This window comes from Hippoglossus hippoglossus, chromosome 6, assembly GCF_009819705.1.
Source record: "Hippoglossus hippoglossus isolate fHipHip1 chromosome 6, fHipHip1.pri, whole genome shotgun sequence".
Classification (NCBI taxonomy): Eukaryota; Metazoa; Chordata; class Actinopteri; order Pleuronectiformes; family Pleuronectidae; genus Hippoglossus; species Hippoglossus hippoglossus.
The window spans coordinates 27,491,907-27,506,157 of NC_047156.1; the positions used below are offsets into that span (position 1 = coordinate 27,491,907).

The 14,251-nt window shown below is 39.7% G+C and overlaps 1 protein-coding gene across 1 annotated transcript in view; it reads left to right on the top strand.

Moving 5' to 3' along the window:
• carmil2 (capping protein regulator and myosin 1 linker 2) overlaps positions 1-14,251 on the top strand; it is a 52,653-nt gene that overhangs the window by 25,757 nt on the left and 12,645 nt on the right. Inside the window, 5 exon segments of the mRNA XM_034587316.1 lie at positions 1,822-1,909; positions 2,809-2,898; positions 3,004-3,070; positions 5,804-6,297; positions 12,894-12,997. Coding sequence (XP_034443207.1) covers positions 1,822-1,909; positions 2,809-2,898; positions 3,004-3,070; positions 5,804-6,297; positions 12,894-12,997 — 843 coding nt within the window.

Sequence of the window (14,251 nt, forward strand, 5' to 3'; positions counted from 1 at the left end):
CATACAAGCCAGTAGCCAGTCGGATTTATCTTTAGCCTTTGCATTTGTTACTATTTTTGTTTGTTGTTTTGCTGGCTGTTTGGATTGGCTCCCAAGGGTTTGGATCTGTCTGTCTCTCTCTCTCTCTCTCTCTCTCTCTCACCAACCTAGATCATGTTATAAACGTGCAGCTTTTATAAATGTCTCTCTCGAGCCGGCAGCAAGCACTAGGCACACATTCAAAATTTCTCGGCAGGAGGAATTTTCTAGTTATTTTTAGCAATTTCTGTTAAAGGCTCAATGGCTCAAAGCATTAATATATGGAAAGAAAGGCAGTGATGCAACTTTATCTGTTCAATGCACAATATTTAGCTTCTCAGTTCAACAATATGTTCTGCAGAGGAGCTGCTACTGCAGCACAATGTTTTTACATATAGGCTTTGCCTTGAATATGTCCATAAATATGATTTTTTCCTTGTATAAAAGTTTATGTAGTCCTTGTGTACTCAAATAAATATCACTACTATACAGTATGAAGCCGTGCATCTTCCGCTCCTGCAAATATTTCACAATAAAAAAACTTTTAGAAACAAAAGAATGGATTCGGTCAACAAAAACACGTTATGTTTGTGACATAAATTCAACAGATATACATTAAAACTCAGGTGAAAGATCATTTTCTCTGTTTATTCTGCTGTGAACCACAGTGTTCTCTGTATATGTCACAATTTGTTCTAACAGCGCTTTGATTGTTATCGAGAGACTGGAAGATGCATGTCTTCATACCGTAGAGTCCGGGTGTTTAGTTCAGTATATAATCGGACTTGTATTGAAGGAAATGCAGTAGATACTCTATAATCACTGTAGATAGTGTGGAATCGACAGTATCTACAGAGTAGATAGCGTAGCTACCCTATGATCACTGTAGCTCCTGTGGCTACCCTATGTTAACTGTAGATACCCTATGATCACCGTAGGTACTCTTTAATCACTGTAGATAGTGTATAATCCAGTTTCTACAGTGTAGATACTCTATGTTCACTGTAGATACTCTGTAATCACTGTAGATAGCGTAGCTACCCTATGATCACTGTAGATACTCTATAATCAATGTAGATACTGTAGATACTATATCTTCACTGTACTGTATGATCATTGTAGATACAAAGGTTTAAGGTAGAACCAGTTACGTTTGAAATAATTATAAGCTCAGGATATCAATATACACTTAAGTATTTAATACACATAATCAGGAGTATAGATGATGTCTACAGTTAAATGAATTTAGATTCATTCATCCATATACATGGAGCTTCCTTGCCTATTTCAAATTGAAAAAAGCTTCAATATGAGTTGTTTAATTTCTATGTCCCAACTCAAAGGTTCAGTAAATGTGTTGCTAATATTTAGTCTGCCTCATCTACAAAGAATGAGAAAGAAATATCATTAACAACAACCATTTATTCTTTTACATAAGAAACATTAACTACAGAAGTTTTGAATCAACATGTCTCTTTGTTCTTTATTCAATAACCTAGTATGAAAAATATAAATGTACTTACCAACAGTTAGTAACCAACTTTAAATTTAAAGTGAAAACATTTTAATATTAGCTTTGTTTTGCTTCAAACAAGTACATTTTGCTGCCATTCACATCTTGCTGATATTGTGAAATACATGCCGTACTGAGACAAAACAGAACATGATATTAACTTTACTGTCTTTTTATGACTGTAAATAATTGATGGACTCATTGTAACTTTGGGCTTTACTCTTTGCTTTACTCTTTGACTTACTGCTATCAAATTTGTTTCCCCTCTGTTGTTCTCTCCATCCATCCAGTGAACTAAGAGAAACATTGAGTGTTTCTTTGGCTGAAAGCATCATAGAACAAGTACTAAAGGATCTGACAGTCGCACAAGATACCATGGTAAATCTTTGCGTGTGTGTGATATTTGATCTTGCAGTATAATAATCTCTTGTTGATTGGTTAAGGTTAAAGAAGGACTGTGGTGTGGTTTCATACAGGAAAGTATTCACAGTGCCTTCAGAGAGACAGTATGTTTAATCACATGAAATGTTTATCTTAACTTGGCACAAAGATACAGGAGGGAAGCTGCATCAAAACCCTCCCAAGAAATCCAGCAATCTTAAATACTGCATTGTACCAATGTGCCAATAAAACACAACATATAATTATTACTATAACTACACATCATTATTATTATTATTATGTCAGGATCCACAGAGATGGTCTGGTCTACAAAGGCTTTCCGTGATCGGCGTTACCAGCTTGTCTGGCCTTATGGCTGTTGCCTAGCAACAGAGCTTGACTTGGACATAACGAGAAAGTTGTAATGCCCCTTGGGTTGTTAACATTAGTACTGTAAGCTGTTCAGTTGAGATGAAGCCGTTCCCCTTTTAAGAAAATGGTTTGTCACTGAAGCACAACAAATCCTTAGATAGGTTGTGCTGGGAACGATCCACACGTTGGAGCTTTCGTTTCTCTGGGTTGGAAGAATGCATAAAAGGGCCACATTTGAAAAGGGACATCCTAGTCGCGCCACTGTGAAGCATATTGGTCTTCAAATGCAGCCTCTGAAAGAAGCCACCCCTAAGATGAGACACAGCTACTGTCAGGGGGTGGAGCAGAGCGAGGAAAGGGAAGATACACATACACAATCCAATTTACCACCAGGAAGTGAACCAAACAATGCCAAAATTCCATAATCCTAACAGTTAGATAACATTATCAGATATCAGTGTTATTCATACATTGTGTGTAAATCAATATGTCGCACTGAATATTGGCCGTGTTTCTTTATTTAGGATTGTCTAATAAAAGAACATTCATGCAGTGCTCTTCGACTCAACATCCCAGAGCTCCTTCTGGGAGACAGTGACTTACCAACTGATGATGTAAGGGAACACCACACCTTTCCCCCCTTATTCATTCTGTTCACACATTCATTTATGTGTTAGACTTTCCATTTTTGTTCTTACTCTTACACTGTCCATCAACAGTACAGTCCAGCGTTTTGGAGAAATAGCTTCAACTCCAAGAGCCTGAGGCCTGCTTCTTCAATAAAGAGTAAGATCCAGTCACTGTTATGCAGGGATCCTGAAATATTTCTATCTGCCTCTCCCACTATCTGACTCTCAGTTTGGTTCAAGTCGATTCCTCTGCATATGTGGACGATTGCTCTACTTGCAAAATACATTCATCAATTTGTTGTCATGTTTGTGTCCCCTCTCCTCTCCCCTCTGGTTGAACCTCACCAGCTCCTAAGAACAAAAGATCAGGCTCTCCAGCTGCTAAACTCACCATTATGTTAACCAGCTGCTCTCTAACATGGTCTGACAGCTGAGTGGTGCTGAGCATGTAGTGGACAGCAGGTTTGTCATAGCTTTTCCCTGAAGACACTGTAAAAGGCTATAGATCTGAGGCGAACTACAGAACTGCTGACAATATCTGTGGGTTTATCTCGACCATTCACATTACACATAGCCATGTGATCAAGTTTTAATACAAACATATGAATTGGTGCAGCTTTAAGTATATTAGCTCACTTTGATTAAATTGACAATGGACTCTGTATGTTGCACTACATTAGGCTATACAGTTGGATGTGTGCAGCCAAAGCTAGTTGGGGTTGCTAAAACTACTTCCAATGCGGCATCATATCTGTATAATAAAAAGCCTTAAAAGGGTGATGCATACCCTGTGCACGTGCCATATATAACTCAATTAGATGATTTAAATTTTTGATAAGCGATAATTGTAATAAGTAAAAAACCACTATGTACGGAATTCGTACGAAAAGATGTTTTTCAGGACATAGAAAGAGACAATAAATAGATATTATTGAAAATCTAAATAAAACAGGACTGAAATGTTGAAATATAATAACATGAGGAAGATACATGGAGAAAAAACAATAAGTGGAGAAAATATTTTTGTGTGCATGATATTTATATTTGTATTTTGGTCGGAATATGATATTTCTATTTTTTATATAATGGCATTTCATCATGTCGTCATTTATACCATATATATGATTAATAATTGGTTAAAGCGAGAGCATTGGTAATGCTGGAAAGCTAGAGAGAGCAGGCTACATAGGCTACACTTCAAATCTGCAACAGATACATCCCTCCCCCTCCCATCAGCACTCTCGTGAAAGCTACGCCCCCAAAACACATGAACATGCAGTGCCTGACAGCTCGCTAGCTGCTGACTATTGTCTCTTTCTGTATTATTTCCTCCACCACACCGCCACTCCAAAGTGTTGGATGTTGTGTTGATATTCTGCTACTCATTTTGTTTTATGTCCGCAGATTGTGGCTGTAAAAGAAAAGTCATTATTTATTGAGAACACTTTTAAAAAGTTAATTAAATCAATGGTAAAAAAGGAGTAGAAAAATCAAGCACAAAGCTTTGTGATAAATATAAGAAGTCAGCTATCTGCCACCACGATCAAAGACACATATCAAACTAGAAAGCAAAGATTAGATGCTGAAAATAAATTCAAACTTCCATTCATGCAATCCAAGAAGAAATCAGTCAGTTATAGACATTGTGAGTCCATCACATGTCCATTCAACATGTTATTTATAAAGTCTTTTAAATCTGACTAGTCCTTCACATGTTTTCACTTCTCCACCTCCTTTAATTGTGACACAATTTTTACAGCCACGATCTGTGGACATCCCAAACATTTTAGCCCCTTTGCGGATAAAAAAAAAAAGAGTTTCTTTTATTGGTCCCCCCCCCCCCCACACTTGTTCGTGGTGAATCCCCTGCTGTATTCACACATCGACTTATCCTGTATTTCTACGTACATTATACTAGGGGGCCAGGCGGAGATAGTCAGCAGAAATTGCTATGTAGCTATGAAAGATTATCTAAGTCATGGCATTATTTAGAGAGAAACCATTACTTTTGGAATAGTAATCAGGATTACATTGTGAACAACCTCTTTAATTATGTTCTGCTGCTGCAGGAATCCAGGCCAGCTATACAGTTTAACCACTATATCATACTACTTAATCTTGTGTCATTGTGGTCTTTGTGTGTGCCGTGCTGAACCATTCTGTGGCACACACTGTTTGGCTAATTGGAGCATGGCCTGTTTACTTTCACACCAGCGACTTCCACTATGGGAGAGATGAGATGGGGAGAAGATGGAGGAGGGAGAGAATAGGAGGAAACATGAGGGGAGTGCTCTGCTCTACCCTCGCTCCTATATTGTTCTACAGGAGAATAACATTAAAAGTCATAAGCTCCTTACAAAATAATGCATGAAAATAATAAGTTACTCATCATCATTTTTTGTTACAAAAAAAAAAATATATATATATATCCGTCAATTTGCTTTTCAAAGGCCTCTGACATGGCAAGACAAGGTGGAGACACTGAACCCGAATTAATTCGACCATAAATGTTGTCTTGTATGTCCGTGTTCCTGCAGCATCCATCTGCTGCTCTCCTTCCTCTGCTCCCTTCCTCTGTGTCTATATCCTTAAATGATTATTTCTCACTTGTATTCTCCCCCCTCTTTTTTTGCTTAGTCTGTCCTCCTCTTTTAATCATGATGGTCCCTCCTTTCATTTTTAACACTTTCTTGTCTCTATCCACCATCCATTCTCTCGAAGTCTTCCCTTTACAGCTCCGCATGTCACATTCCACCCAAAAAATGCAGTAAAGCATCCATCCATCCTTCTCTCCCTCTCTTACATGATCTCTCTCTCTCTCTCTCTCTCTCTCTCTCTCTCTCTCTCTCTCTCTCTCTCTCTCATATTATTCATGCTACCTCTCTGTCAGGTCTCCTCGATGCAGACTGGGAGCAGAAGACCAGGAACAGAGTAGCAAAGGGAGAGAGGGGAGGAGATGCTGGAGAGGAAAGAGGAGGAGAAGAAAGATATGACCTCCCCCCCCTGTCAGTCACAGACACAAGCCCCTCCCCTTCGCCCTCCCCTTCCCCGACCCCCTCCCCCCCGGGATGGAGGAGGCGGAGGGAGGGGGAGGTGGTGGATGCTGCAGCAGCAATATCAGGAGCGAGAGGAGCATCGCTCATTCCTCCTCCCAGTCTCCCCCTCCTGTACTCCATCTCCACTCCAGCGCCAGAGGAGGAGGCTGCCGGCCGTGGAGGCTCATCCAGACGAGAAGCTCCCTTCTCCCGCTGCGGCCCCAGCTCTGGATCCCCCGCTTCTCCCATGGAGCCTCTACCCACCCAGGGACAGACTCTAAGGCACTACACCGCCTCCCGACCACGGCCACGACGCACACATACACAACCCCCCTCCTCCAGGCCTCAGGTAGGAACACAGTGATCACACATATACAAACACGCATACACAGCTTGAGCCAACGTGCATCTGCATCCACACGCATATGCAATCATGCAGAAATTACACAGCCTTTGCATTTATATATGGACATAAAATGTATCCATGGTGAAAGGTGGGCAGCAGGATGGAGAGGAGGAGAGGAGAGATGGAGGGAAGGGTAGATGAAGTGGAAGCTAATTGCATGACTACAGAGGGATCTCCAAGGAGAAAATTATATAAATTGAGAGAATTAACATGATAAAAATGTATCTATCTATCTATCTATCTATCTATCTATCTATTATAATTTCTGTGATGCTGTAGTAATAATGGTAGCCATTTTTCTCTTTGCATTATCTTGCTCCATGTAGTCGTGCTCTCTCTGTGTGTGTGTGTGTGTGTGTGTGTGTGTGTGTGTGTGTGTGTGTGTGTGTGTGTGTGTGTGTGTGTGTGTGTGTGTGTGTGTGTGTGTGTGTGTGTGTGTGTGTGTGTGTGCGTGTGTGTGTGTGTGTGTGCGTGTGTGTGTGCGTGTGTGTTTTGGGAGTGGTGTTCCCTGGGTTGTTCCCAGTGCTGATTTCTCTCTCTCTCTCTCTCTCTCTCTCTCTCTCTCTCTCTCTCTCTCTCTCTCTCTCTCTCTCTCCCCCCTCTCTCTCTCTCGCTGGTCCTCCTGGGAATGGTTTCACTAACTCAATTATTCATGTTCTCACATTAATGGGGGTCTCTTCCTTCCACGGTTCTGTCACTGTGTAAATGGAACACGAGGATTTCTCTTCATCTATGGTGACCTTGCGTGTTTAAACTGTGTCTCATCTGGGATGTCTTTTTGAAAGATGTACATTTGCTGTTCTGTTGCTACTGTTTGTCACACATGATCACAATCACAGTGTATGGGTTCTTAGTGGTAAGATTTGATTCATGTAATCTCATGACATTCTACATTCTTTTCGGTCATTGGTCTTAATGTAAAGTAAAGTAAGTAAAGGAGAAGCTACCATTAGCTTGTTAGTATGCTAGATGGATTTAAGAGGGTCGGACATTTTCAGGCTAGCATGCTAGCCTTAGTTAGGAGAGGATCTCATTCGAATGATAGCATGCAAGTTTGAGTTTTTAAATGATTTAATTTAATAGGAGGAAGAGCCGTGTATTATAGCGTATTAACAGTAAATGTGAGTGACCCTTGCTGTCGCCATTCCACATCCTAATTATATGTGGAAAACAATTTGCTTTGAAATTCTTGGTGCTAAAAAATCTGAATGGGACATAAATGATTAAAATATTCACAACTCGTAAGCATGGGAAGATTTTCCAATGCTAACTTAAAGTCATGAATGTGGCATTAGTTCTTTAGTCAGCTATGAATAACACATGTTACCCCTAACATCAATTATCTTCATATGTGACAGCAACATTTTTCATTACAAAATCCATTTGGGTTAAATGATTTTCTTTTTGTAAGTTAAAAAGTTCATATCAAATAAATATGCTAATAATACAGTTTATAGATGCACACTTTACCGTTTGTTTCTAAATACTCAATTGTCAACGAATCTTCTAAAACACTTGTTGGAAACATTCAGAGTGGGATGTATTTTCTGTAAAGGGCGTCTACCACTCCAGTGATAAATTGATGTAACATGTATAATATTGTATGATAAAAAAATGGCTATAGTTGATCACATTTTATATGTTTAATTAGAAACATCAGGATATATGATACAAGATATTTTAAAATGTAATAAACTGAAAAAGAAAGAAAATCTTTGATAAAGAGGCTTAAGTTGTGATTACTTGGTGTTTCAAACATCTAGATGTTCATTCTGTGTGTCTTCAGAATCAGCAGCTACTTTCTTGTCACACAATGTTTGTGCAGATTAAATTCTGCTGAAATACAACTGTGCATCTACAGATAACATGAAGCCTCACTGACTGTATCGGAATTCTATGTCCCTTTTCCATAATCCTGTTATTTAGTTGGATTGGGACTATTGTAGGTAAGTTAAATGTCTATTTAAGGGATACTATTTGAAGTAAGATCCACTGGATCTTATTTTATGACATTTAAAATGATATCACCAAACCACTTATTGGAATTTATTTGGTTACCATTATACTTAACAAAATCCATGATGTCTAAATGGAAAAGGCAGGCATGCATGGTAACAGATGGCTAGACCACAAGGCAGCGCTGTATGATCTGGCAATTATATGAGGAAACCTTCCCACTGCACAGTCACATGATCAGCAGTCACCTGATCACAGGGACAGTCAGGTGATTCACAGAGGTGGAAAAAACTCAGATGGGGCATCTATCAGGCCAGGGCTGCAGTCGGAAAGTCCAAGTAATGTCTTTTCCTAACCACTATTCCTTTAACCTGATGTAAAACATCACAAGGTCTAGGAAAGATGTGAAGGAGAAGCTGTAAGGAGTTAGGAAAGGAGAATAACAGAACAGAGCACATAAGAGCACATAAATGAAAAACTTCTCTAGGGCATAAAAATGTATAATTCATAATAGATTAAATAAAAATAGAAATAAATAATTATCATGTGTGAAAGGCAAACTCCAGATCCAATTCTGCTGACATCCTCCATGTCTGAAAATAGCCTAAGGGATTTTCTCAAGGACATTAATTATATTAAACTTTTACAGTTGCATTTGCAGTTCATCATTTGTCAGATGCTTTTAGGGCCCAGTCACACACACATGAGTGTATTTAATTTATTTTATTTAACCTTTATTTAACCAGGAAAGTCCCTTTGAGAATAAGAATCTCTTTTTTCAAGGGAGACCTGGCCAAGATAGGCAGCAGCACAGATACAAAATAAATAAAGCACAGGTAAAAACATGTGTAACACACAACCAGGTAAGTTAAAAAGCAACATCTTATAGAATATGCCTCCAGTTCTTTTATTCTGGTTTTAAAGGCGTAGAGTGAGATTAATTCGCTGAGCTTTAGGTCCTTCTGCAATGATGTTGCAGGTGCAGAATAAGCAAAAGCCCTTTTCCCAATTTCTGTGTGTGTCAGTGGAAAGAAACTCACCTCCCTTTCACTTCCAATCTGTGGGAGCGAGGAGGTGAATGAACATTCACTTCACTGGCTTAGCATGGAGTTCAACTTTGGTTAACTTTGACCAGTGATATTTGCATATGTGTAATGGTGCCTCATCCTAACTAAGTGCTAAATATGTTCAATAAGAAAAAGTGAGGAAAATCACTCAAGTAGTGAACTGTTACTACGAGTCAGACACGGTAGAATTTTGTTAAGAGTGGAGGTGCACTCAGAAGAGATGTGTTTTCAGAAGGTTCTTTACCCTTCAGATGAGACTGTGACCGCCTTGTGTGCAGTGATTCTCACCCGGTGTCAGGTGAGAATCCTTCAAGGAACAAGGAGCTGCTGAGTTCAGGTAGATGGTTACAGACCCAAATGTGTCTATAGCCAAGCCTTAGTGACTAAAATGTTTTTCTTTGATTTGACATGATTCTTTCAGCCATGTGTTGTACCCAGTTTAGCTCAATGAGTTGAGGTTAATTGTATAATTGCATCGGCCTGTCCAGGTGGAAGATGGTAGTGCTGGGTCTGGTTTTTGTTACTGTGGACACTTCTGTTACAGGATGATAAGTTTAGCAGGAGAGTCCTGAGCATGTCTGAAGAGTTCATTATGAAAAGGTCATGAGGTCAATAAAAGGGTCCAAAGAGTCTTCAACCCCACTGTTTGTCTTCTAGTGGTCTCAGCGATGAAAAGGAAGGGATTCCTCGCTACTAATAAACAACTCAAAAGAGGAGGGGGCAGCAGGAAGTCAATCTGCATTTCACCAGTGATCATGAAAAGTAAATGTGGTTGTTAATAGGTTGCACTTATATTTACAACAAAAAGTCTGTTGTAATGACCTCATTCAGCTCCTCCAGGCCACATGCTCCCTGTCAAAGCTTTACTTCCACCTGCTCCTGTTTGCACAGTGTGCTGCTCCTGCTTGTCGCTCTGCACAGCGATTGGAAGAGTTAGTGTTTGCTCATTCAACATGTCTGCTGGAAAGACAGAGCATCCAAGTGCAGTGATAAACTGTCTAAACATTTGTCAAGTTTGTCAGACACTGATTTTGTTGTGATGATTCACTAGTTTGTTGCGGGTCTGTAAACATTTTGCTGCCTATGTGTGTGTGTTAGAGAGAGAGAGGGGGGTGAAGAGTCTCTATGCCAACCACTATGTGACAAAGTGCCATGTTGGCATGTAGCACATAGAGACAGGTGGCTGTAAAGGAGGTGGCAGAGATTGAAAGATAGGGACAATTTTTTTCATTGGATGTTAGAAAGAGATGGAGGAGACAAATCTCTAATGACTTTGGAGCTTTTATTTTGGCCTCTGATTTTAATATTATATTATCTATTGTTAGGACATTTTATTATTGTTTATTATTGTTAAAACTTAACATATCAGCCGATTTTCTATCTGTGAAATTTCAAATAACTGACACTTCTATGTTTTTATTCTAGGAATTCAGATGCGTTTTCTGCAATATATATCAAGTCAATCTCGAATAGACCTCATGACTCTCTCGGAAATCTTGTTCACCTACGACCTGTTGACTAAGTTGATGCTTAACGTGAGATGAGCAGTTAAAACAATCAACAGCGAACACTAATGCATTCTTTATGAACATTCAGAAAAGGCTTTAGGTCGTTGACTGCTTGACATGTTGACATCTCGCAATGAAGTTGCATATTATAACCAACTGAATACCCCTTGCCTCACCCTCCTTGTCAAAGAACCTACATTCACGGTCAGAATAATACATTTTTTCAAAATTTCCATCAGAATCAGTAAAGTATCAATCGACTAATTTCTGCCAAGAGCCTAAAAACAGTAAACTAATGTTAACAACTGTTTCAGTTGTTTTGTTCTTTTTTTCTTAACATTCAATCTACATTGAAATAATAATAATACATTTTGGCTTTTATTAGATTTTAAAATCTAACAATTGTTTCTCAGTGGTGTGAAGTGGAAGAATGAAGCAACTCTTTGCACTGTGCTGCTACAAGATGTTTAGTACATGTGAAGGGTTAGCAGAGCTGATAAAGTTGTGCTTCTGCACAGTGAGTTTGACCCAGTTAGAATAATGCTTACACATGACTACTGTGCTGAACTGGAGCTGCTTATTGTTTTAGTCCGCAGCAGCTTCAGCAGGTCCAGAAGGCTGTTAATCCACACCTGACAACAAATACAAACCAACTGAAATGTATCAGTTCTGTTATTATTAACTGCAACGCATTGAAATACATAACTCCTGTGTCATTAAATGGAGGGTTACACACACACACACACACACACACACACACACACACACACACACACACACACACACACACACACACACACACACACACACACACACACACACACACACAGTCGTGCCTCTATAGCTACTTTCAGACATGCACTGAGCTCTGGAGTTTCTCTCCAGAAGGTGTATGTGTGAATGCAAATGAGTGAGAGCCTCTGGGGTTTTTGCGAACTTCTCTGTCTGTTCCCCTAGTTTGAGGTCTGCAGAATGTCCGGAGGAGTGGATGAGAGAACTCCATAGGAGATCCTCTGCAGGATTCACGGCAAGTGAGTGGGGGTTAATGACGTTTCTAACACGTGACAGACGTGAAAAAAATCAAAAGGAATAGAAACATCTCCAGATGAAAAGCTGTGCTATACACGTAGAAGACACAGATGAAGATGTCAAGAGAGCTTTTGGTGATAAACCCCGACGCCGGTGCTGATTTGATGTATGTATCATGCTGGCTGATCGTGATAATAATGGTGGATCCTGTATCGTGTTGGCATCTGATAATGGTGGTGGACCACGATCGAGGTGGCAGCTGATGGTGGATCCTGATGGCGGCAGTGGACAATGACTGTGGACTATAGTGGCATCTGATCTTGATGGTGGATCATGATCGTGGTGGCTGCTGACCATGGACTATGATTACAACAGGACTGCTTGATATACAATATTTCTCCTCAGATACTCGACCATTACTGACAATAATCCATCAATTCATTGACCTTCAGTTATGCTACAAAGTGTTTATTCTAATCAATGCTGCAAATACCCTTATCTCTCTGATGTTCTCCATTACACGTGGCATCTATTGCACTTCTGTCCGTCCTGGGAGAGGGATCCCTCACATGTGGCTCTCTCTGAGGTTTCTACCTTCTTTTTACCCTGTTAAAAGGGTTTTTTAGTAGTTTTTCCTGACTCTTGTTGAGGGTTAAGGGCAGAGGATGTCACACCTTGTTAAAGCCCTATGAGAAAAATTATGATTTGTGAATATGGGCTATACAAATAAAATTTGATTGATTGATTGATTGATAAAACCTGTGGCCTGGTTGACCCACTTTTAGGCAAAAAATGGCAACTACCATCCCAATTGTTGGGCTGATTATAATATAATAGTGAATAAACTGTGTGAGGATGTTTTGGTTCATAATTTAGTTCAAACCGACAAATTGGATTTTTGTCTGTATTTTTTCTCCCTGACAAGCCACACACTCCTATGCTAAGGTGTAAATACTGTTGTGTTTTTTATTTGTTACAGGAGCCAGTGTCAAAAGTAGAGAATGAGGCCAGTGAGGGGATGGGCCGAGTGGATGAAGGAGTAGAGGAGTTCTTCACAAAGAAAATCCTCCCTGACTATGCACTGTGAGTTACACACATATGAACACAGAGAAGCATGAAAATACTGACAATTCATTGTGAAACTGTAGCAGGTCAGAGAAGTCCATCATATGTGGCCCAGGACTAACTGCAAAAGTCTAAAACCACCTTGAACATTGTTTGAGTGCTAGGATCACAGCAAGAACTGAGGACGCACTTTGGTGGTTTAAGATGAACTTAGTGCTGGCCAGTTGGGCTCCAATCACTCAGGATGGATGTTAATACCAATTCTGAACAGGGTCTATGACACTGACAAAGGAGTAGATGTGCAGCCAAGACTGGCAGGTCCAAACAGCCATCCTAAGAGCCAGGTTTATAAATGATACATACACACAAAAACATGCACATACATATAAACTGGTATTTTAGGACAAAGATTGTGCAGTGAGAATGTGCACCTCACACAGGGTGCAGACCAGGCGTACTGTATGTGCAATTTTCTAGAGAAATATGTGAATGATATGATAAGGATCCGATTAAATAAAACGATGAGGAATTAAATCTTATAGTAAAAAAGGTTTGTTTAGGCTGCTAGAGTCAAGGCAGCAGTAGACAGGCACAGGCCCAGTTAAAACATAATTTTAATAATCATTTAATTTACATTAGAGACAGCCTATTTCAGTCGGGGATCTTTTAATTACATACCCTGACCTTTGAATTCTTAGGTCTGTTTCAATATGAGCTCTCTGAATTACCATGGATAACGATGAGTGAGATACCCCTCACCAATAATTTACAGGTATCTGTGATGAATTCGTGTTACAGGTGGTCTAAGAAGCCACAGCTGTGTGTAATGACAGCTGCTATAGTGTGTTTGAGAACTAATGCAACACAGTTTGGGAGGTTGAACTTTCCAATCTTTAGCTGCATCTTCTTCTCTTCAGTCTGTCCTGATACCAACATTTGAAGTATTTGTCAAATGAGGTGTGTAACATGTTGGTAAGAGTGCAGGCAAGGGCAGCTTTATTGGAACTCAGTGTGTTTACATGCAAACAAGTAACAGGTTCCAGTCATCTCTTCTCTGTAAGCTGATTTCTTAACTTTCAGGATCAGACAGAGCCTCCATAATATCACTAATACAGACAGTAAAACTAACGACTAAAGTAAAAAAAGATTGTGGCAAAGGGAGAGATCTGACTACTGATCTGCTACATCTACACACATATCTACAGTTACGACGTGAACACATTGTCCTTCAGTCCCACAGTGAAGTCTAAAAGTGGTTTCAGACTATTGGAC